Here is a 26,008-nt window from a genome sequence, read left to right on the forward strand (position 1 = left end):
TTTAAAACCTTATACAGAGACAAACACAGGAGAGGAGTTGCAGTGTTGATTGACAAATCCTCCCAAACTGAATCCACAAAGATCAGACAGGATTCATGAGCAAATGACAAACACAAGACGACATAAGACCATCTTTACACAAAATGAAACAAATACACACAACTAAACAAAGATGGAAGAATATGTCTGGACGAGGAGAAGGATTTCATTCTGTAGCTGGACTTATTTATTTAAAGTACTGAGCAAATTTTAAATCGACGATTTAATTATACAAAATATTGAGGCTCTTTACAATGGTCCAACATCAAGAATTAAAATCAATGGTCACATGACAGAGCCACTGAATTTGGACAGAGGGGTCAGACAGGGCTGTGCCTGGTCCCTCCTCCTGTTCTCTTTGTACTTGAACAATTGGCCAAATTTACTAGAAAATCAAAAATAATTCACTGCGTTACAATTGATGGGACGGAACATAAAATTGCCTGCAGATGTTCTATTGTATTTGACCAAAGCAGAAATGTCCATATCCATTTTCCTCAAAAATTTGTCCAATTTATGAATACAAATATAATGTTCATAAAACTGAAATTATCTAATTCTGGCATCCCCCTTCCTAAATGACCTTTAGAAATACTTTGCCAAATGGAATATCTTAGATATTTCGGTGTAGCACTCCATAAAGACCAATGAACAATTTTGGAGAAAAAATACACCTCAATGGACTCTGATCCATGTCTAAGTCAAATGAAAACTATAAAAATGAATGTTCCAGAATCTCCCGATTTACATTTAGTGTTTGAGGAGTGAAACAAAACAGTCTCAAGATTTATATGACATGGTAAAAAACCTTGTATCCGATTCAAAACTCTGCAATTATCAAAAGCAAAATTTCAGGTCAAATCAGAGCATTGCTGGTGTGATCCTGAATGTGAAGCTCAATGGAAACATAGTGAGAGTCATGTGGTGCCGGGGGTTCCTGTACAAGCCTTATACTGAGAGTAATGTGGTGCCTGAGGTTCCTGTACAGGCCTTATACTGAGAGTAATGTGGTGCCGGAGGTTCCTGTACAGGCCTTATACTGAGAGTAATGTGGTGAAGGGGGTTCCTGTACAGTTCTTATACTGAGAGTAATGTGGTGCCGGGGGTTCCTGTACAGTTCTTATACTGAGAGTAATGTGGTGCCGGGGGTTCCTGTACAGGCCTTATACTGAGAGTAATGTGGTGCCGGGGGTTCCTGTACAGGCCTTATACTGAGAGTAATGTGGTGCCGGGGGTTCCTGTACAGGCCTTATACTGAGAGTCATGTGGTGCCGGGGGTTCCTGTACAGGTCTTATACTGAGAGTAATATGGTGCCGGGGGTTCCTGTACAGGCCTTATACTGAGAGTAATGTGGTGCCGGGGGTTCCTGTACAGTTCTTATATTGAGAGTCATGTGGTGCCGGGGGTTCCTGTACAGGTCTTATACTGAGAGTAATGTGGTGCCGGGGGTTCCTGTACAGTTCTTATACTGAGAGTAATGTGGTGCCGGGGGTTCCTGTACAGTTCTTATACTGAGAGTAATGTGGTGCCTGAGGTTCCTGTACAGGCCTTATACTGAGAGTAATGTGGTGCCGGGGGTTCCTGTACAGTTCTTATACTGAGAGTAATGTGGTGCCGGGGGTTCCTGTACAGGCCTTATACTGAGAGTAATGTGGTGCCGGGGGTTCCTGTACAGGCCTTATACTGAGAGTAATGTGGTGCCGGGGGTTCCTGTACAGTTCTTATACTGAGAGTAATGTGGTGCCGGGGGTTCCTGTACAGTTCTTATACTGAGAGTAATGTGGTGCCGGGGGTTCCTGTACAGGCCTTATACTGAGAGTAATGTGGTGCCGGGGGTTCCTGTACAGGCCTTATACTGAGAGTAATGTGGTGCCGGGGGTTCCTGTACAGGCCTTATACTGAGAGTAATGTGGTGCCGGGGGTTCCTGTACAGTTCTTATATTGAGAGTCATGTGGTGCCGGGGGTTCCTGTACAGGTCTTATACTGAGAGTAATGTGGTGCCGGGGGTTCCTGTACAGTTCTTATACTGAGAGTAATGTGGTGCCGGGGGTTCCTGTACAGTTCTTATACTGAGAGTAATGTGGTGCCTGAGGTTCCTGTACAGGCCTTATACTGAGAGTAATGTGGTGCCGGGGGTTCCTGTACAGTTCTTATACTGAGAGTAATGTGGTGCCGGGGGTTCCTGTACAGGCCTTATACTGAGAGTAATGTGGTGCCGGGGGTTCCTGTACAGGCCTTATACTGAGAGTCATGTGGTGCCGGGGGTTCCTGTACAGGTCTTATACTGAGAGTAATATGGTGCCGGGGGTTCCTGTACAGGCCTTATACTGAGAGTAATGTGGTGCCGGGGGTTCCTGTACAGTTCTTATATTGAGAGTCATGTGGTGCCGGGGGTTCCTGTACAGGTCTTATACTGAGAGTAATGTGGTGCCGGGGGTTCCTGTACAGTTCTTATACTGAGAGTAATGTGGTGCCGGGGGTTCCTGTACAGTTCTTATACTGAGAGTAATGTGGTGCCTGAGGTTCCTGTACAGGCCTTATACTGAGAGTAATGTGGTGCCGGGGGTTCCTGTACAGGTCTTATACTGAGAGTAATGTGGTGCCGGGGGTTCCTGTACAGTTCTTATACTGAGAGTAATGTGGTGCCGGGGGTTCCTGTACAGGTCTTATACTGAGAGTAATGTGGTGCCTGAGGTTCCTGTACAGGCCTTATACTGAGAGTAATGTGGTGCCGGAGGTTCCTGTACAGGCCTTATACTGAGAGTAATGTGGTGCCGGAGGTTCCTGTACAGGTCTTATACTGAGAGTAATATGGTGCCGGGGGTTCCTCTACAGGCCTTATACTGAGAGTAATATGGTGCCGGGGGTTCCTCTACAGGCCTTATACTGAGAGTAATGTGGTGAAGGGGGTTCCTGTACAGTTCTTATACTGAGAGTAATGTGGTGCCGGGGGTTCCTGTACAGTTCTTATACTGAGAGTAATGTGGTGCCGGGGGTTCCTGTACAGGCCTTATACTGAGAGTAATGTGGTGCCGGGGGTTCCTGTACAGGCCTTATACTGAGAGTAATGTGGTGCCGGGGGTTCCTGTACAGGCCTTATACTGAGAGTCATGTGGTGCCGGGGGTTCCTGTACAGGTCTTATACTGAGAGTCATGTGGTGCCGGGGGTTCCTGTACAGGCCTTATACTGAGAGTAATGTGGTGCCGGGGGTTCCTGTACAGGCCTTATACTGAGAGTAATGTGGTGAAGGGGGTTCCTGTACAGTTCTTATACTGAGAGTCATGTGGTGCCGGGGGTTCCTGTACAGGCCTTATACTGAGAGTAATGTGGTGCCGGGGGTTCCTGTACAGGCCTTATACTGAGAGTAATGTGGTGCCGGGGGTTCCTGTACAGGCCTTATACTGAGAGTAATGTGGTGAAGGGGGTTCCTGTACAAGCCTTATACTGAGAGTAATGTGGTGCCGGGGGTTCCTGTACAAGCCTTATACTGAGAGTAATGTGGTGCCGGGGGTTCCTGTACAGTTCTCAAAGTGAGAGTAATGTGGTGCCGGGGGTTCCTGTACAGGTCTTATACTGAGAGTAATGTGGTGCCGGGGGTTCCTGTACAGTTCTCAAAGTGAGAGTAATGTGGTGCCGGGGGTTCCTGTACAGGCCTTATACTGAGAGTAATGTGGTGAAGGGGGTTCCTGTACAAGCCTTATACTGAGAGTAATGTGGTGCCGGGGGTTCCTGTACAAGCCTTATACTGAGAGTAATGTGGTGCCGGGGGTTCCTGTACAGTTCTCAAAGTGAGAGTAATGTGGTGCTTCAGGTTCCTGTACAGGTCTTATACTGAGAGTCATGTGGTGCCGGGGGTTCCTGTACAGGCCTTATACTGAGAGTAATGTGGTGCCGGGGGTTCCTGTACAGGTCTTATACTGAGAGTAATGTGGTGCCGGGGGTTCCTGTACAGTTCTTATACTGAGAGTAATGTGGTGCCGGGGGTTCCTGTACAGGTCTTATACTGACAGTAATGTGGTGCCTGAGGTTCCTGTACAGGCCTTATACTGAGAGTAATGTGGTGCCGGGGGTTCCTGTACAGGTCTTATACTGAGAGTAATGTGGTGCCGGGGGTTCCTGTACAGTTCTTATACTGAGAGTAATGTGGTGCCGGGGGTTCCTGTACAGGTCTTATACTGAGAGTAATGTGGTGCCTGAGGTTCCTGTACAGGCCTTATACTGAGAGTAATGTGGTGCCGGAGGTTCCTGTACAGGCCTTATACTGAGAGTAATGTGGTGCCGGGGGTTCCTGTACAGGCCTTATACTGAGAGTAATGTGGTGCCGGGGGTTCCTGTACAGGCCTTATACTGAGAGTAATGTGGTGCCGGGGGTTCCTGTACAGGCCTTATACTGAGAGTAATGTGGTGAAGGGGGTTCCTGTACAGTTCTTATACTGAGAGTCATGTGGTGCCGGGGGTTCCTGTACAGGCCTTATACTGAGAGTAATGTGGTGCCGGGGGTTCCTGTACAGGCCTTATACTGAGAGTAATGTGGTGCCGGGGGTTCCTGTACAGGCCTTATACTGAGAGTAATGTGGTGCCGGGGGTTCCTGTACAGGCCTTATACTGAGAGTAATGTGGTGCCGGGGGTTCCTGTACAGGCCTTATACTGAGAGTAATGTGGTGAAGGGGGTTCCTGTACAGTTCTTATAGTGAGAGTAATGTGGTGCCGGGGGTTCCTGTACAGGCCTTATACTGAGAGTAATGTGGTGAAGGGGGTTCCTGTACAGGTCTTATACTGAGAGTCATGTGGTGCCGGGGGTTCCTGTACAGGCCTTATACTGAGAGTAATGTGGTGCCGGGGGTTCCTATACAGGCCTTACTGGCAGATGAGTCATTCTGAGGATGTGGAAAATCCTGGGGTAAAATCTGTTCTTATTGCCTGGAAAGAGCCAATCAAGACACACAACCTAAACAAAGATGTTACAATCTTAAAATGGTTGTTTCATGATCAAGGTTTTGTAAAATGTGTATATATCATATCTTTGGTGGAATAATGAGCGCATAACAATTAGAGAAGAATCATTCCTTGTTTTCCCTAAGTGGTTATTATTAACATTGTATCACTACTGGACGAACATGGCTCTTTTGAACAGTTTATGATGAAGTATAATTTTCCAGTTCCATTTTGAGTCATATAAACCATTCCCCTGCTTCATCTTATGAAATGTAACTGATCTTTTTTATTTACAAACCTCTTGACAGAGGTAATAATTAAATTGAACTCAAAGTAAATTGCATGAATTTACTTGAGAAAAAATGTAATAACCGCCATCAAATATTTGAGGGAAAATCTTTTACTGCTCCACAATACAAGATACTGGGCTATTACCGTACAAATATTGTATTCAAAATAAAATGAATAAAAATAAATGATAGAATTCCACATAAAATGTACCCAGTCAACTCTTTTGTCTCCACGTTTACTGAAATGTTCATTCTGTCAAACGATCGAAGAAATTATGGATCACTTATTTTTTATTGTAGCGCTGTTAAAACATGTAGGGCTGATTTGAGTAACTATATTTTTATAAACAGTCAAATATGTTATCGTCTAATATTAAAAGATACTGTTTGTTCTTCATGTTCGTTGGTACATTTTTTATTCACAAACAGAAATGTCTGAAACTGCAACACTCTTTTCCCCTTTTTTGAAATAAACTTCAAGAACAATAAACTCTTTGCATCGCAACAGTCGAAAAGTGAAACGATTGTTGTAAATTGATTATTATTTTAAGAAGAAAAAAAACAACCCGAGAGAACAAAAGATGCAGCTTGAGCGGCGCGGTCTGATGACGTCACACTAGGGCGCCCCGTCAGCTCGCCGCTCCCGTGTTCCGTTAGCTCGAGGCTAGAGCGACAAACAAAAAAACGTCTCTAAAAATGTCTAAAAACCAAACACTGAGAGTTTTGGTGAATGCGCGGCTGACTGCGGCTGCGGAAGAGATATTTGCGCTGTTTGAAAGAACGACAGCGGAGTTTGAGGAGGAACTGCGCCGCTCCAGAGAAGAGAACCAGAGGAAACAAGAGCTGCTGGACTCGGTGCTGAGCCCGAGAGTCGCGCTGCTCAAAGCGGATCTCAAGACTACGGAGAGTCCTGGACCCGGTCTGGACCAGGGTCTGGACCAGGATCTGCACCAAGATCTGCACCAAGGCCTACACCAGGATCTGCACCAGGGCCTGCACCAGGGCCTACACCGGGGCCTAGCTCTGCACCAGGGTCTGCACCAAGGCCTGAACCAAGGCCGGGACCAGGGTCTGCACCAGGATCTTCACCAGGGTCTGAGCAAAGGCCTACACCAGGGCCTGGACCAGGATCCGAATTTTGAACTCCCAGAGAGTCCACGGATAAAAGAAGAGCCAGAGGAAAATCGCATCGCTCAAAAAGAAGAGCTGCTGCAAATGTAGGCTCAACCATTTTATTTCTCCTTTTCTACATCTCTCTCTCTCTTCTCATCTCTACATGAATTCACTGCCTGTCAAAAAAGTTTCCACTTGTATTGCACTAAACAAACACAGTAGATCATGAGTATTCACACTTCTTCAGCACGAGAGCTACTTCTAAAACGGCCGAGTCAAAATGATCTTCCTGATTCTGATACAAAAATGCAAAACACACATTTACTACATTTCTATTTACTGCGTGTACCGTGTTGATGTACCGTGCATACCTGAGCCCACGTGGCACAACTATGTACATTTATCGTCATTTCCTGACTTGAATGAAACTGTCCGTGAGCTCTGGACTTCAAGTGAATGTCGGCGTTTAGTGTCAAAATCGGTGCTGCAATTTTTTTTATTACCTCGTGAGTGAAGGAACCTGACTGGCTTTAGCTTGTTCAAGTGTTTCTGCTCTTAGCGCATGCGCAGTGACCTAAGTGTCATCTGACCAGCTGATGGATGAGAGGCTGACGTCCCGCTGCAGGGCGTCTCCTCCCGGTGTAGGTCGTCTCCTCCCTGTGTAGGTCGTCTCCTCCCGGTGTAGGTCGTCTCCTCCCGGTGTAGGTCGTCTCCTCCCGGTGTAGGTCGTCTCCTCCCGCTGTAGGTCGTCTCCTCCCTGTGTAGGTCGTCTCCTCCCGCTGCAGGTCGTCTCCTCCCGCTGCAGGTCGTCTCCTCCCGCTGCAGGTCGTCTCCTCCCGCTGTAGGTCGTCTCCTGCTGTAGGTCGTCTCCTCCCGCTGCAGGTCGTCTCCTCCCGCTGTAGGTCGTCTCCTCCCGCTGCAGGTCGTCTCCTCCCGCTGCAGGTCGTCTCCTTCCGCTGCAGGTCGTCTCCTCCCGCTGCAGGTCGTCTCCTCCCGCTGTAGGGCGTCTCCTCCCGCTGTAGGTTGTCTCCTCCCGCTGTAGGTCGTCTCCTGCCGCTGTAGGTCGTCTCCTCCCGCTGTATGTCGTCTCCTCCCGCTGTATGTCGTCTCCTCCCGCTGTATGTCGTCTCCTCCCGCTGCAGGTCGTCTCCTCCCACTGCAGGTCGTCTCCTCCCGCTGCAGGTCGTCTCCTCCCGCTGCAGGTCGTCTCCTCCCGCTGCAGGTCGTCTCCTCCCGCTGTAGGTCGTCTCCTGCTGTAGGTTGTCTCCTCCCGCTGTAGGTCGTCTCCTCCCGCTGTAGGTCGTCTCCTCCCGCTGCAGGTCGTCTCCTCCCGCTGCAGGTCGTCTCCTCCCGCTGCAGGTCGTCTCCTCCCGCTGTAGGTCGTCTCCTCCCGCTGTAGGTCGTCTCCTCCCGCTGTAGGTCGTCTCCTCCCGCTGTAGGGCGTCTCCTCCCGCTGTAGGGCGTCTCCTCCCGGTGTAGGTCGTATCCTCCCGGTGTAGGTCGTCTCCTGCCTGCTGTAGGTCGTCTCCTGCCTGCTGTAGGTCGTCTCCTCCCGCTGTATGTCGTCTCCTCCCGCTGTAGGTCGTCTCCTCCCGCTTTAGGTCGTCTCCTCCCCTTTTGGTCGTCTCCTCCCCCTGTAGGTCGTCTCCTCCCGCTGTAGGTCGTCTCCTCCCGCTGCAGGTCGTCTCCTCCCGCTGTAGGGCGTCTCCTCCCGGTGTAGGTCGTCTCCTGCCTGCTGTAGGTCGTCTCCTCCCGCTGTATGTCGTCTCCTCCCGCTGTAGGTCGTCTCCTCCCGCTGTATGTCGTCTCCTCCCGCTTTAGGTCGTCTCCTCCCGCTTTAGGTCGTCTCCTCCCGCTTTAGGTCGTCTCCTCCCGCTGTAGGTCGTCTTCTCCCGCTGTAGGTCGTTTCCTCCCGCTGTAGGTCGTTTCCTCCCGCTGTAGGTCGTCTCCTCCCGCTGTATGTCGTCTCCTCCCGCTGTAGGTCGTCTTCTCCCGCTGTAGGTCGTTTCCTCCCCTTTTGGTCGTCTACTCCCGCTGTAGGTCGTCTCCTCCCGCTGTAGGTCGTCTCCTCCCGCTGCAGGTCGTCTCCTCCCGCTGTAGGTCGTTTCCTCCCGCTGTAGGTCGTCTCCTCCCGCTGTATGTCGTCTCCTCCCGCTGTAGGTCGTCTTCTCCCGCTGTAGGTCGTTTCCTCCCGCTGTAGGTCGTTTCCTCCCGCTGTATGTCGTCTCCTCCCGCTGTATGTCGTCTCCTCCCGCTGTAGGTCGTCTCCTCCCGCTTTAGGTCGTCTCCTCCCCTTTTGGTCGTCTACTCCCGCTGTAGGTCGTCTCTTCCCGCTGTAGGTCGTCTCTGAAGGAGAAGAGGAGACAGGTGGTGCCAGAGCGTCGTCTTACCTGCACACACTGTTTTATTGTTCACAATTTGTTTGTTGTTGACCTGAGCCAAAGGAAATGGACTTTCTCAAAGTCTTAAGCCCCGTCCCTCAGCATTACCATATAATAAGTGTTAACTATTAATCCATTTTGTTTTCAATTTTTCGTCTCAATTTTAAACACAAACTCACAAAGTACTGGTGAATCTATTACATAATGTTGGATTATTTGATATCTGGAGAGTGATAAACACTAGAACTCCATTTGAGGGGAGGAACTTCCATCAGACAAATGAAAAGAGCAGTAAAAAGTACTGCTCTGGGAGTTAAAGGTAAAACTTTTCAAATATCACTTAAATTTAAAAATGTTCTCAAAATAATAACCTGGAGTTAGAATATGAACAGATTTTACAACCCACATAAGATCTACACTAGAATAGACTTCTTTTTTTTTTTTTTTTTTTCAGCAAAGACATGTCCAAAGTGACAGAGGCAGACACAGGTACAATAGATCCAATTGATCTTCTGTTTACATCACTGAACTGTCTCCTCCCATTCTCTGCGATGCAGCTAAGGCAGTTTTAAGGGGCAGGGTTGTTGCTGTCACCTCGGCCAAAAAGAAACAAAGGCGATTTACAGAAAAAAAACAAAGCTGTTGGAGGCAAAACATGCAGAAAACGAGGATCCTCAAATGTTACTGGAAATAGAAATAATAAGACGAAGTGAGATTAATGACCTGGCCTAAAATAAAATCAAAAATTCTGAAAATGGTTCAAAGTTATTAGCACAGAGAACTATTTTTATGATAAGAGAATGAATAAATTTTAACCAAACAAGACCAAATACAATCATCGCTTGATTTCTTCTAGAAAAACCTTTCACCAAAATATCAATGAGGAAGAAATACAATCTTTTTCTAGATACCGTACTATCTGCACTATAAAGCGCACTCAAAAAACGTCTGTGCGCTTTATATATGGATTCATTCTATTGTGTTTACTGACCTCGAAGACATTTTGTGTGGTACAGAAAATGTAAACTACATTATTACTACAACATTACGGCTGTGATAAGGACACCTAAATAAAGGACCCCGAACGAAGGACCCCAAGATGGCTCCTGCCAAGAGACATGCTTACGACGCGGACTTTAAACTCTGGGCTCAAGTATCAGTCCAAACTGTGGTCAGAGGTTTCACCAAGGCCAGAATCATCAGAAGGTTACCGCAGCGACGCTCGGATAATGACCAGATGGATCCGGGATGTGGGATGTGCAGCCTCAGGCACAACTGTTAAAGTCCGACACTGAAGATGAAGAGGAGGGAATTGTGGAGGAGGAATGAAGTGAAAAAGTGAGTGTATCGTGTTGTATCTGACTGTTATAACTGAACGAGGCCGAGAGTCATGAACGTTTGAACAATGTTGATCTGAACCAATTGAACGCGTTTAATAAAGCTCAACTGACTGATCCGTCCGTTTTGTTTCACTTAATGCGCTTTATATATGAACAATGATCCAAAATAGACCCTTTATTGACAGATTCGCCTTGCGCTTTTTCTTGTGAAAAATACGGTTCTCAGTTTACTCGCCATGACCGAAGAGCAAAACAAAAAATTAGGTGCTGAAATAACAACTACTGATATTCAAAGTGGAATTAAAAGATAAAAAAACAATAAATCTCCAGGAGCGATGGGTTCACCTCAGAGTGTATAAAGCTCTAAAGACACACCTCAGTGGTATAAAGCTCTAAAGACACACCTCAGAGTGGTATAAAGCTCTAAAGTTACACCTCAGAGTGTATAAAACTCTAAAGACACACCTCAGAGTGTATAAAGCTCTAAAGACGCACCTCAGAGTGTATAAAGCTCTAAAGACGCACCTCAGAGTGTATAAAGCTCTAAAGACACACCTCAGAGTGTATAAAGCTCTAAAGTTACACCTCAGAGTGTATAAAGCTCTAAAGACGCACCTCAGAGTGTATAAAGCTCTAAAGACACACCTCAGAGTTTATAAAGCTCTAAAGACGCACCTCAGAGTTGTATAAAGCTCTAAAGACACACCTCAGTTGTATAAAGCTCTAAAGACACACCTCAGAGTGGTATAAAGTTCTAAAGACACACCTCAGAGTGGTATAAAGTTCTAAAGACACACCTCAGAGTTGTATAAAGCTCTAAAGACGCACCTCAGAGTTGTATAAAGCTCTAAAGACACACCTCAGAGTGGTATAAAGTTCTAAAGACACACCTCAGAGTGGTATAAAGTTCTAAAGACACACCTCAGAGTGGTATAAAGTTCTAAAGACACACTTACTCCTTCACTTTTATCAACTTTTAGCTGGCACTTAAAACTCCTCCCCTTCTAGTGTGAAAGAGATCAGCATGTCCCTGAGACCAAAAGAAGGGAAGGAATGACTGGACTGTGCCTCATAGAGACTATTTCTATTCTGAATGTGGACTATCGTTTATTCACCTCAATTATGTCCAAAAGAATGGAACAAATCCTCCCAAACTGAATCCACAAAGATCAGACAGGATTCATGACAAACGACAAACACAAGACGACAGAAGACCATCTTTACACAATGAGACAAATTAACCTTACTTTACCCTTCACTTTTTCTCTTTTTGCCACGATTCAGCACTTCTGTTGTAATCACACTTCTGTCGTAATCACACCCTGAGACTCAAGGTCTGGAGTACAAAAGGTCTAAATGTTTTTCACCAGATGTAAAAGAGTATCACATGAAAAGCTTTGACATGTTGAAAGAATCATTTGGTTATGAGGAACAGGACTTTTAAAGCTTTTTATCACTTTTTATTACTAAGAACTCATTCAACAAGGGAACCAATGATTCAATAACTCAAACACGACAAACTGACCTTTCCAGGATACGCGGCTTCACTGCTGGGAAACGCATAACTCTAAACTAGGGATGTAACAATGTTGCTTCAGTGATAAAACCCCAAAGGATGACTACATATCCCAGGATCCTCTTGTGGAGCTCTTTATTATCAGTTCCTCTCTGTGTTACTTCTCTTGTATCACTTTCTCACATGGCTGAGCGTTTGGGGCGTGACTGAGGAGCGGCGTGTGTGAACAGAACCAACACAAAAGTGAAGCAAACGGAAGTAAATCTAGTGTGCACTGAAGCGGCTCCGCGGAGTCAAGACGCTCTGAGGGTCGGTCAGCTCCAAAGGTTCCAATGGTCAGCTCCAAAGGTTCCAATGGTCAGCTCCAAAGGTTCCAATGGTCAGCTCCAAAGGTTCCAATGGTCAGCTCCAAAGGTTCCAATGGTCAGCTCCAAAGGTTCCAATGGTCGGCTCCAAAGGTTCCAATGGTCGGCTCCAAAGGTTCCAATGGTCGGCTCCAAAGGTTCCAATGGTCAGCTCCAAAGGTTCCAATGGTCGGCTCCAAAGGTTCCAATGGTCGGCTCCAAAGGTTCCAATGGTCGGCTCCAAAGGTTCCAATGGTCGGCTCCAAAGGTTCCAATAGTCAGCTCCAAAGGTTCCAATGGTCAGCTCCAAAGGTTCCAATGGTCTGCTCCAAAGGTTCCAATGGTCTGCTCCAAAGGTTACAGGGAGCTTTTTTTTATTTTTGTGGGATTTCTTGGCCTTCCAGTTTGGAGGACGACATTCTTAGCGACAGTTAGAGAGATGAGCAAGGTTTTTTGCATGATGTGGACTGTAGAGATGTCATTAAGGAGACAGAGTGTTGGAGATAAAGGGATTCTGGAGTCCAGGATGGTAGAGAGTACCTGAGTGATTGTGATCCAGAAGGAGTAGACTGGTTGACAGAGCCACGTGGCGTGCAGATAATCGTCTTTGCTACCTAAAGTGCATTGTGAACAAATATCGGTGTTGGTGAAGCCCATTTTAAACATTTGACTTTGAGTGATGTGAGATCTATGTATGACTTTATATTGTATAAGTTGTAGGTTTGTGTTAGTGGTCATGGAATTTTTTTTTATTGCAGATTTGTTCCCAATAATCAGGGTTGGGAGAGAACGCCAAGTCATTTTCCAACTTGGTTGTTGGGAGAGTTATTGTTATTTTTAGGTTTGTGATCAGTATAATATATCAGATCAGCTATATAGATGTATAGCTGAGAGGTTAATTTTTCGAAGTTATTAATTTTCCTTAGTTTTTCCCACAAGTTGAGATGGTTGTAATGTGTTGTTGGAGCTTTTGTTTTCTTACCTCGTTTCAGACGCTGTGTTTATACAATTTATTTCGATTTTCTTTTCAGAGCCGCTCAAGAGTCCAGTGCTGTTTGTGTGAAGGAAGAAGAGTCGACAGTGTTTCACCAAACTGTCCAGATCAGAACAAACTCTGACCCTTCTCTCAAGCAGAACACTCTCCATTGCCCCTTCTGTGAACGGAGATTTCAATATAAAAGTAAATTACAGAGTCACATTAGACTGCACACAGGCGAGAAACCTTTCAGTTGTTCCATCTGTAACAAAGCATTTACACGGAATTATAGTCTTGCGGTGCACATGAGAACTCACAGTCCAGAGTCCAGTGCAGTTTGTGTGAAGGAAGAAGAGTCGACCGTGTTTCACCAAACTGAGGACGAAGAGGACACATGGGGAGAGAACGAGGACGAAGAGCCACATTTACACCCACAGACTGAGGGAGGGTCTTCTGACATAGACAATGATGAAAACTGGAGTGACCCTTTCAGCTGGACAGGAGCACAGATGCAGACCGAGGCTGACCGAGACCTCCACGACCAAGTCCAGACCAGCACAAACTCTTCACCATCCCTCAAGCAGAATACACACCAGTGCTCATTTTGTAACAAGATATTTATGTATAAAAGTATATTACAGAGTCACATTAGAATGCACACAGGTGATAAACCCTTTAGCTGTCAAATATGTGCTAAAACATTCACATCAAGAGCTAATCTCAGGAATCACATTAGAATCCACACGGGTGAAAAACCCTACGGATGTCCAATCTGTGAAAAAGCATTTACACGAAATTCTAGTCTTGTGGTTCACATGAGAACTCACTGTCTAGAGTCCGCTGCAGTTTGTGAAACTCGAGGAGAGGACAACGAAGAGCCACATGTTCTTCCACAGACTGAAGGAGAGTCATCTGATGACCAGCGTGACCCTTTCAGCTGGTCAGGAGCACAGATGCAGACCGAGGCTGACAGAGACCCCCACGACCAAGACCAGATCAGCACAAACTCTGAATCATCACTCAAGCATCACAGAGTTGCCGCTGGCGAGAAACCATACACTTGTCCAATATGTAAAAAAAGCGTTTGCCCAACAGAGCCATCTAAATGTACATAAAAGAACGCACACAGGTGAGAAACCTTTCAGTTGTCCAATATGTACACGTCGTTTTATAGATCGTTATTCTCTCAAAATACACATTAGAAGACACACAGGCGAAGAACCCTTCAGCTGTTCCATTTTGCGGTAAATCTTTTTCACGAAGTTACAATCTTGCAATGCACATGGTAACTCACACAAAGAAGACACCATGCAGCTGAACAGAACAAGACTGACCGTTTGTGGTCACGTGACAGTAGTTCAAATGTGAACATTGTTTAGAGTCATTTTCATGGACACTATTTTTCCTTGATTAGATCTTCCGGACAAATGCAGTAGTTATATCTATGCTATATTTATACCGGGTGCAGTCCTGTTTTAGACCCGGTGCGGTCCTGTTTTAGACCCGGTGCAGTTTTAGACCCGGTGCAGTCCTGTTTTAGACCCGGTGCAGTCCTGTTTTAGACCCGGTGCAGTCCTGTTTTAGACCCGGTGTGGTCCCGTTTTAGACCCGGTGCGGTCCTGTTTTAGACCCGGTGCAGTCCCGTTTTAGACCCGGTGTGGTCCCGTTTTAGACCCGGTGTGGTCCCGTTTTAGACCCGGTGTGGTCCTGTTTTAGACCCGGTGCAGTTTTAGACCCGGTGCAGTCCTGTTTTAGACCCGGTGCGGTCCTGTTTTAGACCCGGTGCAGTTTTAGACCCGGTGCAGTTTTAGACCCGGTGCGGTCCTGTTTTAGACCCGGTGCAGTTTTAGACCCGGTGCAGTCCTGTTTTAGACCCGGTGCAGTTTTAGACCCGGTGCGGTCCTGTTTTAGACCCGGTGCGGTCCTGTTTTAGACCCGGTGCAGTCCTGTTTTAGACCCGGTGCGGTCCTGTTTTAGACCCGGTGCAGTTTTAGACCCGGTGCAGTTTTAGACCCGGTGCGGTCCCGTTTTAGACCCGGTGCGGTCCCGTTTTAGACCCGGTGCGGTCCCGTTTTAGACCCGGTGCAGTTTTAGACCCGGTGCAGTTTTAGACCCGGTGCAGTCCCGTTTTAGACCTGGTGCAGTCCTGTTTTAGACCCGGTTTGGATCTGGCTGTTCTCGGAAGACTAAATATTCTCTCGCGTTGTACGTTTTATGAAAAGTACAAACACCTGGCATGTGAAATGTGTTATTAATACATGGCCATGAGATGATATCACGCTTAACTATCTTAAAGGAATGAGTTAAAATCTTGAGGGAGCGACTGGACTGTGCCTCATAGAGACTATTTCTATTCTGAATGTGGACTATCGTTTATTCACCTCAATTATGTCCAAAAGAATGGAACAAATCCTCCCAAACTGAATCCACAAAGATCAGACAGGATTCATGACAAACGACAAACACAAGACGACAGAAGACCATCTTTACACAATGAGACAAATTAACCTTACTTTACCCTTCACTTTTTCTCTTTTTGCCACGATTCAGCACTTCTGTTGTAATCACACTTCTGTCGTAATCACACCCTGAGACTCAAGGTCTGGAGTACAAAAGGTCTAAATGTTTTTCACCAGATGTAAAAGAGTATCACATGAAAAGCTTTGACATGTTGAAAGAATCATTTGGTTATGAGGAACAGGACTTTTAAAGCTTTTTATCACTTTTTATTACTAAGAACTCATTCAACAAGGGAACCAATGATTCAATAACTCAAACACGACAAACTGACCTTTCCAGGATACGCGGCTTCACTGCTGGGAAACGCATAACTCTAAACTAGGGATGTAACAATGTTGCTTCAGTGATAAAACCCCAAAGGATGACTACATATCCCAGGATCCTCTTGTGGAGCTCTTTATTATCAGTTCCTCTCTGTGTTACTTCTCTTGTATCACTTTCTCACATGGCTGAGCGTTTGGGGCGTGACTGAGGAGCGGCGTGTGTGAACAGAACCAACACAAAAGTGAAGCAAACGGAAGTAAATCTAGTGTGCACTGAAGCGGCTCCGCGGAGTCAAGACGCTCTGAGGGTCGGTCAGCTCCAAAGGTTCCAATGGTCAGCTCCAAAGGTTCCAATGGTCAGCTCCAAAGGTTCCAATGGTCAGCTCCAAAGGTTCCAATGGTCAGCTCCAAAGGTTCCAATGGTCAGCTCCAAAGGTTCCAATGGTCAGCTCCAAAGGTTCCAATGGTCAGCTCCAAAGGTTCCAATGGTCGGCTCCAAAGGTTCCAATGGTCGGCTCCAAAGGTTCCAATGGTCGGCTCCAAAGGTTCCAATGGTCGGCTCCAAAGGTTCCAATGGTCGGCTCCAAAGGTTCCAATGGTCGGCTCCAAAGGTTCCAATGGTCGGCTCCAAAGGTTCCAATGGTCGGCTCCAAAGGTTCCAATGGTCGGCTCCAAAGGTTCCAATGGTCGGCTCCAAAGGTTCCAATGGTCAGCTCCAAAGGTTCCAATGGTCAGCTCCAAAGGTTCCAATGGTCGGCTCCAAAGGTTCCAATGGTCAGCTCCAAAGGTTCCAATGGTCAGCTCCAAAGGTTCCAATGGTCTGCTCCAAAGGTTACAGGGAGCTTTTTTTTATTTTTGTGGGATTTCTTGGCCTTCCAGTTTGGAGGACGACATTCTTAGCGACAGTTCGAGAGATGAGCAAGGTTTTTTGCATGATGTGGACTGTAGAGATGTCATTAAGGAGACAGAGTGTTGGAGATAAAGGGATTCTGGAGTCCAGGATGGTAGAGAGTACCTGAGTGATTGTGATCCAGAAGGAGTAGACTGGTTGACAGAGCCACGTGGCGTGCAGATAATCGTCTTTGCTACCTAAAGTGCATTGTGAACAAATATCGGTGTTGGTGAAGCCCATTTTAAACATTTGACTTTGAGTGATGTGAGATCTATGTATGACTTTATATTGTATAAGTTGTAGGTTTGTGTTAGTGGTCATGGAATTTTTTTTTATTGCAGATTTGTTCCCAATAATCAGGGTTGGGAGAGAACGCCAAGTCATTTTCCAACTTGGTTGTTGGGAGAGTTATTGTTATTTTTAGGTTTGTGATCAGTATAATATATCAGATCAGCTATATAGATGTATAGCTGAGAGGTTAATTTTTCGAAGTTATTAATTTTCCTTAGTTTTTCCCACAAGTTGAGATGGTTGTAATGTGTTGTTGGAGCTTTTGTTTTCTTACCTCGTTTCAGACGCTGTGTTTATACAATTTATTTCGATTTTCTTTTCAGAGCCGCTCAAGAGTCCAGTGCTGTTTGTGTGAAGGAAGAAGAGTCGACAGTGTTTCACCAAACTGTCCAGATCAGAACAAACTCTGACCCTTCTCTCAAGCAGAACACTCTCCATTGCCCCTTCTGTGAACGGAGATTTCAATATAAAAGTCAATTACAGAGTCACATTAGACTGCACACAGGCGAGAAACCTTTCAGCTGTTCCATCTGTAACAAAGCATTTACACGGAATTATAGTCTTGCGGTGCACATGAGAACTCACAGTCCAGAGTCCAGTGCAGTTTGTGTGAAGGAAGAAGAGTCGACCGTGTTTCACCAAACTGAGGACGAAGAGGACACATGGGGAGAGAACGAGGACGAAGAGCCACATTTACACCCACAGACTGAGGGAGGGTCTTCTGACATAGACAATGATGAAAACTGGAGTGACCCTTTCAGCTGGACAGGAGCACTGATGCAGACCGAGGCTGACCGAGACCTCCACGACCAAGTCCAGACCAGCACAAACTCTGCACCATCTCTCAAGCTGAATACACTCGAGTGCTCATTTTGTAACAAGATATTTAACTGTAAAAGTAAATTACAGAGTCACATTAGAATGCACACAGGAGAGAAACCTTACAGGTGTCAAACTTGTGCTAAAACGTTCACATCCAAATCTAATCTCGCAAATCACATTAGAATCCACACAGGTGAAAAACCCTACGGGTGTCCAGTCTGTAAAAAAGCATTTATACGAAATTCTAGTCTTGTGGTTCACATGAGAACTCACCGTCCAGAGCCACATTTACACCCACAGACTGAGGCAGAGTCTTCTGACGACCAGTGTGACCCTTTCAGCTGGTCAGGAGCACAGATGCAGACCGAGGCTGACAGAGACCCCCACGACCAAGACCAGACCAGCACAAACTCTTCACCATCCCTCAAGCAGAATACACACCAGTGCTCATTTTGTAAAAAGAGATTTATGTATAAAAGTATATTACAGAGTCACATTAGAATGCACACAGGTGATAAACCCTTTAGCTGTCAAATATGTGCTAAAACATTCACATCAAGAGCTAATCTCAGGAATCACATTAGAATCCACACGGGTGAAAAACCCTACGGATGTCCAATCTGTGAAAAAGCATTTACACGAAATTCTAGTCTTGTGGTTCACATGAGAACTCACTGTCTAGAGTCCGCTGCAGTTTGTGAAACTCGAGGAGAGGACAACGAAGAGCCACATGTTCTTCCACAGACTGAAGGAGAGTCAGCTGATGACCAGCGTGACCCTTTCAGCTGGTCAGGAGCACAGATGCAGACCGAGGCTGACAGAGACCCCCACGACCAAGACCAGATCAGCACAAACTCTGAATCATCTCTCAAGCATCACAGAGTTCGCGCTGGCGAGAAACCATACACTTGTCCAATATGTATGAAACATTTTTTAAATTGTTCTGATCTTAGACGACATGAAAGAATTCACACAGGTGAGAAACCCTACAGCTGTTCAACATGTAAAAAAGCGTTTGCCCAACAGAGCCATCTAAATGTACATAAAAGAACGCACACAGGTGAGAAACCTTTCAGTTGTCCAATGTGTACACGCCGTTTTATAGATCGTTATTCTCTCAAAATACACATTAGAAGACACACAGGCGAGGAACCCTTCAGCTGTTCCATTTGCGGTAAAGCTTTTTCACGAAGTTACAATCTTGCAATGCACATGGTAACTCACACAAAGAAGACACCATGCAGCTGTACAGAACAAGACTGACCGTTTGTGGTCACATGACAGTAGTTCAAATGTGAACATTGTTTAGAGTCATTTTCATGGACACTATTTTTCCTTGATTAGATCTTCCGGACAAATGCAGTAGTTATATTTATGCTATATTTATACCCGGTGCAGTCCCGTTTTTGACCCGGTGCAGTCCCGTTTTTGACCCGGTGCAGTCCCGTTTTTGACCCGGTGCAGTCCCGTTTTAGACCCGTTTTGAAAGTGCATTTTATAACGTTTATGTTGGAGGGTCAGTCACATGGTGCTCTACAGACATGTTACTGTTTAGCTGAAAGGTTACGTAGTTTAGAATCTGTTTCAAAAGCAGATGTGTTTGACCTGGTTTATAGTTCTGTCAAAGCTGAGCCTGTTTTGTTCTTAAATGTTTGTGTTGTTTATTGTGAGCTGACCACAGTCGATACTCAAATACAGATTTTAAGCAGAATAACCGGCTTTTGGTTTTGATTTCTGTCTTCAAATGAAATGTCTTGGTTAATGCCAAATGGGTCAATTTGTTTTACAGAGAAGTACTGACAAAAAATGTTTTTGTCTCCCATTTAGCTTCTTTTTTTAATGTAAATAGATTGGAAATGTAGTTTTTATTTATATACACTTACACGAGGACCCTGTTAAACACACAAGAAAATGAAAACAAACAGTAACAGAATATCAAGCAAAAGTGACAATAAAACAATTTGGATAAAAAAATATATTTAAAACAAGAGCACTTTAACGAGTGCTTTAAATTCATTAAAAGGCAGGAAATAATGTAATTTAAAAGGCCATGGCTGGAGAGCCGCAGCGCGGTCAAATGGCCGCAGTTTCTGGGACCGCGGCATTTCCCTTATAGCCCGTTATAGCCTCATGGCTAACCCTAACCTTAACTCGGCGCGGTCTAAAACGGCGCTAAAACGTGGTCAAATAGCGGCGCAGTTTCAGGAGCCGCGGCGCGCGGTCAGCACAAAAATAACATGGCTTTTTCGGCAGCACGCCGCGGCTCTGCGGACACTCCCAATTTAAAAAGCCTCATTTTTGTTCCACAAACAGTCCCTGTCTCTGTGTTGAGTCTGCGAGACTCTAAAATAAGAATGTCCTAAATAATCAGGTAAAGTCCCAGTGAGAGCTTTAGAAACACTCTTCACATCCGACTTCAGAGTATAACTGAGCTGGGCCTCTGAGCTGGGCCTCTGAGCTGGACCTCTTAGCTGGACCTCTGAGCTGGACCTCTGAGCTGGACCTCTGAGCTGGACCTCGGAGCTGGACCTTGGCGCTGAGTGAAAAATTTAGTTCAGAGGTTTTAGGACTGTTGCTGTACAAAACTGTACAAACATTTTGTTTGATTCAAATTAGTTAACGCACTTGTAGAATATATAATAATATAGAATCGCATCACTTGAATACAAGTGGATGCTACTATGTTTAGATTATGACCAATTGAGTTAAGATGAACAGAAGTGATCCAAGGACGGACGCTTGAGGAACACCTTTGCTCGGGTAAGAAAATTCAGATCCATCAGCAGAAACGGCTTGCCCTCTATTTGTGAGGTAAAAACCATCAAGACTCAGCTCCAGTGGACTTTTTGGATCTTTAAAGAGCAACAGATTTAACACTTCATACTGTGTAAAGGACTTAGGGGAAACACTTGATCATAGACCCTGTTCTCATGCACTGGAGTAACGACAATAGGATTTCCAGATTTGGTAAAGTATTGCGGTTATGATATCAGTCCAATCCTTATTCGTTGGAGCGGTCCGTCCCAAAGCACATGATAATGGGTTGTCTCCTGGTGCCAATGTTTCTCCAACTTTCAGCCCCTCCCCGTGAATAATGAGAACATTCTTCTGATTTATAAGCCTTGATAAAGATGTCAGTCTGAGGGCTTTAATTATTGTTACTCGTTTTTATTTCTTTGTTATAATAATTCCTTATTTGTAAAAAAAAAACTATAGAAATACTGTTGTTCCAGGCCAAAGGATTCTTTCAACATATCAAATATGATGGGACATTGCGCCTCGTCCCTACAGACATTGTTTAATCCGTTTTTCACTGTCGCTCTCCGAGACAACCGTCGTTGTGATTTTGGGCGTTAAAAAAATAAATTGAATCGAATCAAAGCTTTTCATGTGATTATCTTTTACAATCTGGTCAAATACTCCATATCTTGTCCATATATTGTCCATATCTTAGATCTCACGTTGATACTGTTATTGGACTTCTGTGCTAGTCACAGATTGTTCATAACGAACACCATGTTCAGGCACAAGGTCCATCAGTGCACGTGGCACCAGGACACAGGCTGGGGGTCAATGATCAACAAGTTGTCATGTCATCTGACCTCCAGCTGTGTGTCTTGGACACTCGGGTGAAGAGAGGGGCAGAGTTGTAAACTGATCACCACCTGGTGGTGAGTTGGATCCGCTGGCGGAGGAGGAAGCCGGACAGACTTGGCAGACCCAAGCGCATTGTGAGGGTCTGTTGGGAACGTCTTGTGGAGCCCTCTGTCAGTAGGGTATTCAACTCTCACCTCCAGGAGAGCTTCTGCCATATCCCAGAGGAGGCTGGGGATATTGAGTCCGAGTGGACCATGTTCTCCACCTCCATTGTCGATGCGGAAGCTCAGAGATTTGGTCGCAAGTTCTCAGTTGCCTGTCGCTGCGGCAACCCCCGAACCCGGTGGTGGACACCGGAAGTAAGGGATGTCGTCAGGCTGAAGAAGGAGGCCTATCGGGCCACTTTGGCCTGTAGGACTCCTGAGGCCGTTGACAGGTATGCGCGGGCCTGGCGGGCCGCAGCTCGTGCTATCCCAGAGGCAAAAACCCGGGCCTGGGATTAGTTTGGGGAGGCCATGGAGGAGGACTATCAGTCGACCCCAATCACACTCCTCAGCCTCCCCGCTAAGGTCTATTCCAGGGTACTGGAGAATCCGGCCGATAGTCGAACCTCGGATTCAGGACTACACTGTACCAGCTCTAGACTCTCCATCGGGTGCTCCAGGGTTCATGGGAGTTTGCCCAACCAGTCCACTCGGGGTGTTCTTTAGGGGGTGCTCCAGTAGTACGGGGTCCGGGGCCCTTTGCTCAGGGCTGTTTGGTCCCTGTCTGACCGGAGCAGGAGCTGTGTTCACTGCAGCAAGTCAGACCTGTTCCGAGTGCATGAGTGACTCCTCAGGGCTGCGCTTTGTCACCGGTTCTGTTCATAGTTTTTATAGGACAGAATTTCTAGATGAATTCAGGGAGCAGGGGAGTTGTTTCGGGCATGGACTACCCTGGACTAAAGCTGTTCTCAGCAGGATCACATGACATGTCACTGAATATTGGCTCTATTATTTCTTTGAACTTTGAGATAGATTTTTGTTAGGGTTTTGATTTGCCATTTTAATGGTTAAGCCTTTCAGTCAAAGAGGGTCACCAATAAGCGAGGATTTCAGGTTTTTTGTACATTCAATTTGTATCCAGACATTGGACCAACATTATCATGGAAATGCATCACATGGAAATCTCTGGTTTAGTCAGAAACAATAGAACTTCATCTGCAGCAGCCACTTTTATGTTCTGTCCCAACTGCGACACCATAAATTGTTTCTGATTGTCTCATAAAGTGGGCCAATGGTTCCAAGTACAAAGCGAACAAGATGAGGGACCAAGCCCAGCCCTGTCTCACCCTCTCTCCAAAGAGGCCATTCATTTTAATTCTTGATTTTGGACCATCGTAAAGAGCCCAATGTTTTTTTTATTATTAAATCATCAATTTGAAATTTGTTTTGCACTTTAAATAAGTCCAGCAAACAGGATCAAATGCTTTTTCAGCGTCCAGACTTATTTTTACTGCTTTGTTTTGTTGTTTTTGCATTTGGCTCATTATGTGTAAAGATTGTCATATGTTGTCTTGTGTTTGCCGTTTGGTAGTACAAAAGACAGTTTACTGAAACTTAAACGCAAGCTTCTCTATAATCACATCCAGTCGTGTCGACCTCAGACTCTGTAATCAAACTCAGTCCAGTCGTGTCGTGTCGACTTCAACATTCTACATTTCTCACAACTGGAAAAGATTTGTATTGTGTCCTCAGCTCAAGTGACTTTTAGCAGATATTTTTTTTTCTTAAATCATTTCAGACGTGTTTAGATTTTTTTCAATTTCATTTTCAGAGCCGTTCAAGAGTCCAGTGCAGTTTGTGTGAAGAAAGAAGAGTCGACAGTGTTTCACCAAACTGAGGACGAAGAGGAAACGCGAGGAGAGAACGACGATGAAGAGACACATTTACACCCACAGACTAAAGGAGGCTCTTCTGACACAGACAATGATGATGACTGGAGTGCCCCTTTCAGCTGTTCAGGAGCACAAATGGAGACCGAGGCTGACGGAGACCTCCACGACCAAGTCCAGATCAGAACAAACTCCAAACCATCTCTCAAGCAGAAAACACACGAGTGTTCATTTTGCAAAAAAATATTTACACGTAAAAGTCATTTAGAAATACACATTAGAATGCACACTGGTGAGAAACCTTACAGCTGTTCAACCTGTAAAAAAGGATTTGCCCAAAAGAGCTCACTCAAATTGCATGAAAGGACTCACACTGGTGAAAAACCCTACAGCTGTCCAACGTGCGCGAAAACATTCAATATGACATCGGCTCTCAAGAGACACATTCGAATTCACACAGGCGAGAAACCTTACAGCTGTTCAATGTGTTCAAAACAGTTTTCAGACTATTCTGCTCTCAATCGACATGTACGTATTCACACAGGAATGAAACCATTCAGCTGTTCGATCTGTGGTAAAGCGTTCACACAAAGTAGTAATCTTGTGGTGCACGCGAGAACTCACAGAAAAGAGGAACCAAACAGCTGAACAGACCCAGACTGTTTGTGGTCCTCTCTCCTTCTCTCTCCTCCTCTCTCCTCCTCTCTCCTCCTCTCTCCTCCTCTCTCCTCCTCGCTCTTGGAGTAAGAAGATGATGGGTTGTATTTCCTGAGACATCATGAATTGTTTCTGATCGTCTAATAAATTGGGCCAATGGTTCCAAGTACAAAGCGAACAGGAGGGGGGACCAAGCACAGCCCTGTCTCACCCTTCTCTCCAAAGTGTGGATCTGTCTAGTGGCCATTCATTTTAATTCTTGATTTTGGACCACCGTAAATATTTTTTTATTATTAAATTATCAATTTAAAATTTGTTCTGCCCTTTAAATAAATATGTCCTGCAAACGGAATCAAATACTTTTTCAACGTCCAGACTTATTATTACTGCTTTGGTTTGTTGTGTGTGTATTTGTCTCATTGTGTGTAAAGATGGTCTTATGTCGTCTTGTGTTTGTCGTTTGCTCATGAATCCTGTCTGATCTTTGTGGATTCAGTTTGGGAGGATTTGTTCCATTCTTTTGGACATAATTGAGTTATATAAACGATAGTCCACAATCAGAATAGAAATAGTCTCTATGAGGCACAGTCCAGTCAGTCCTTCCCTTCTTTTGGTATCAGGGATATGACGGCTTCCTTCAACTCATTTGGGTCGCGGACCGAACATAACGTAAAACATAAAACGATAAAAAATATAAGAAATATATAGCTTTATGTAGCCTACGCTGTTTTTGAAGCAATCACTGGATCGATTAAAAGAAATGACAAAACGTTTGTTCTCATAAACTGAAATGTATTAAGAAAAACAAGTGTAATTTCACCAACAATGTGCTTCAGTTTATGTGCATTACAACTTCAAATCACAGTTGATCTACAGAAATAAAAATTTGGAACTGAAAAATATTGTATTTGACTTTATAACAAAATAAACTTCTCAAGATCTAAAAAACCTTTTAAATGTACTAATAAACATTTCCACGTCTGTGTAGTTCTCTGTAGTTATCTGCGGTCATCTGCAGTCATCTGCAGTTCTCTGTGGTTCTCTGTGGTTCTCTGTACCCCTGAACTGAAACACCACAAAATAAAAACAAACGTGGAGCGTTTAACGAGGTTAAGTTTCTCAGTGCATGAGCCACATGGTGTCCATCAAACCAAACTCTTGTCAAATTTCGACGCTCAAGCTGAGTCTTGGGCCAAATATTATGTACAAAATAAAACCATAAGAAATAAATAGCTTTTTTACAGCCTAGTAATAGTTGTGGAGACTGCAGCAGGTGAAAGACTGAGTCCATATTCATGCAGCAGCAGCAACAGGAACATGGACTTTTGATGTGATTTCTGATGTGAAATGTTCATATCACAGACATGTTTCTGCTCAAACTCAATATGAGCTCATTATTTTCATAGTTTAAGCTGATCTTAGTGACAAATGATTCATGTATTGACTCAAATGAGGTCATTTGTTTGTGTTCACAGTCACATTAGTGTGTTCACAGTCACAGTAGTGTGTTCAGTCACAGTAGTGTGTTCAGTCACAGTAGTGTGTTCAGTCAGTAGTGTGTCACAGTCACATTAGTGTGTCACAGTCACATTAGTGTGTTCACAGTCACATTAGTGTGTTCACAGTCACATTAGTGTGTCACAGTCACAGTAGTGTGCTCAGTCACATTAGTGTGTTCACAGTCACATTAGTGTGGACACAGTCACATTAGTGTGTCACAGTCACATTAGTGTGTTCACAGTCACATTAGTGTGGACACAGTCACATTAGTGTGGACACAGTTCACAGTCACATTAGTGTGTTCACAGTCACATTAGTGTGTTCACAGTCACATTAGTGTGTTCACAGTCACATTAGTGTGTTCACAGTCACATTAGTGTGTTCACAGTCACATTAGTGTGGACACAGTCGCATTAGTGTGGACACAGTCGCATTAGTGTGGACACAGTCACATTAGTGTGTTCACAGTCACATTAGTGTGGACACAGTCACATTAGTGTGTTCACAGTCACATTAGTGTGTCACAGTCACATTAGTGTGGACACAGTCGCATTAGTGTGGACACAGTCGCATTAGTGTGGACACAGTCACATTAGTGTGTCACAGTCACATTAGTGTGTCACAGTCACATTAGTGTGGACACAGTCGCATTAGT

General features: G+C 45.1%; 3 protein-coding genes across 4 annotated transcripts in view; all 3 read left to right on the forward strand.

The window, feature by feature from the left end:
* LOC140363625 (uncharacterized) overlaps window positions 1-26,008 on the forward strand; it is a 48,923-nt gene that overhangs the window by 19,042 nt on the left and 3,873 nt on the right. The window lies entirely within an intron of this gene.
* On the forward strand, window positions 5,900-24,065 carry LOC140363562 (uncharacterized). The gene is made up of 2 exons (XM_072450197.1): window positions 5,900-6,485; window positions 23,139-24,065. The coding sequence occupies exons 1-2, from the start codon at window positions 5,965-5,967 to the stop codon at window positions 23,842-23,844; spliced, it is 1,227 nt and encodes a 408-aa protein (XP_072306298.1). The 5' UTR covers window positions 5,900-5,964; the 3' UTR covers window positions 23,845-24,065.
* Window positions 17,202-19,313, forward strand: LOC140363561 (uncharacterized). 2 transcript variants are annotated; one of them, XM_072450195.1, is made up of 2 exons: window positions 17,202-17,513; window positions 17,562-19,313. In XM_072450195.1, exons 1-2 carry the CDS (start codon window positions 17,478-17,480, stop codon window positions 18,987-18,989), a joined length of 1,464 nt encoding a protein of 487 aa, XP_072306296.1. In that variant the 5' UTR covers window positions 17,202-17,477; the 3' UTR covers window positions 18,990-19,313. The 2 variants fall into 2 exon arrangements, with proteins under 2 accessions (XP_072306296.1, XP_072306295.1); XM_072450194.1 differs by having other exon boundaries at window positions 17,206-19,308.

This window comes from Eucyclogobius newberryi, unplaced genomic scaffold (assembly GCF_026437365.1).
Source record: "Eucyclogobius newberryi isolate DKJ021-1_F unplaced genomic scaffold, fEucNew1.0.hap1 SCAF_17, whole genome shotgun sequence".
Taxonomy (NCBI): domain Eukaryota; kingdom Metazoa; phylum Chordata; class Actinopteri; order Gobiiformes; family Gobiidae; genus Eucyclogobius; species Eucyclogobius newberryi.

Coding starts and splice junctions, on each gene's coding strand:
- LOC140363562 (XM_072450197.1), top strand. CDS start 5,965: ATGTCTAAAAACCAAACACTGAGAGTTTTGGTGAATGCGCGGCTGACT. Junction 6,486..23,138: donor AAAGAAGAGCTGCTGCAAAT/GTAGGCTCAACC, acceptor TTTCATTTTCAG/AGCCGTTCAAGAGTCCAGTG.
- LOC140363561 (XM_072450194.1), top strand. CDS start 17,478: ATGAGAACTCACAGTCCAGAGTCCAGTGCAGTTTGTGTGAAGGAAGAA.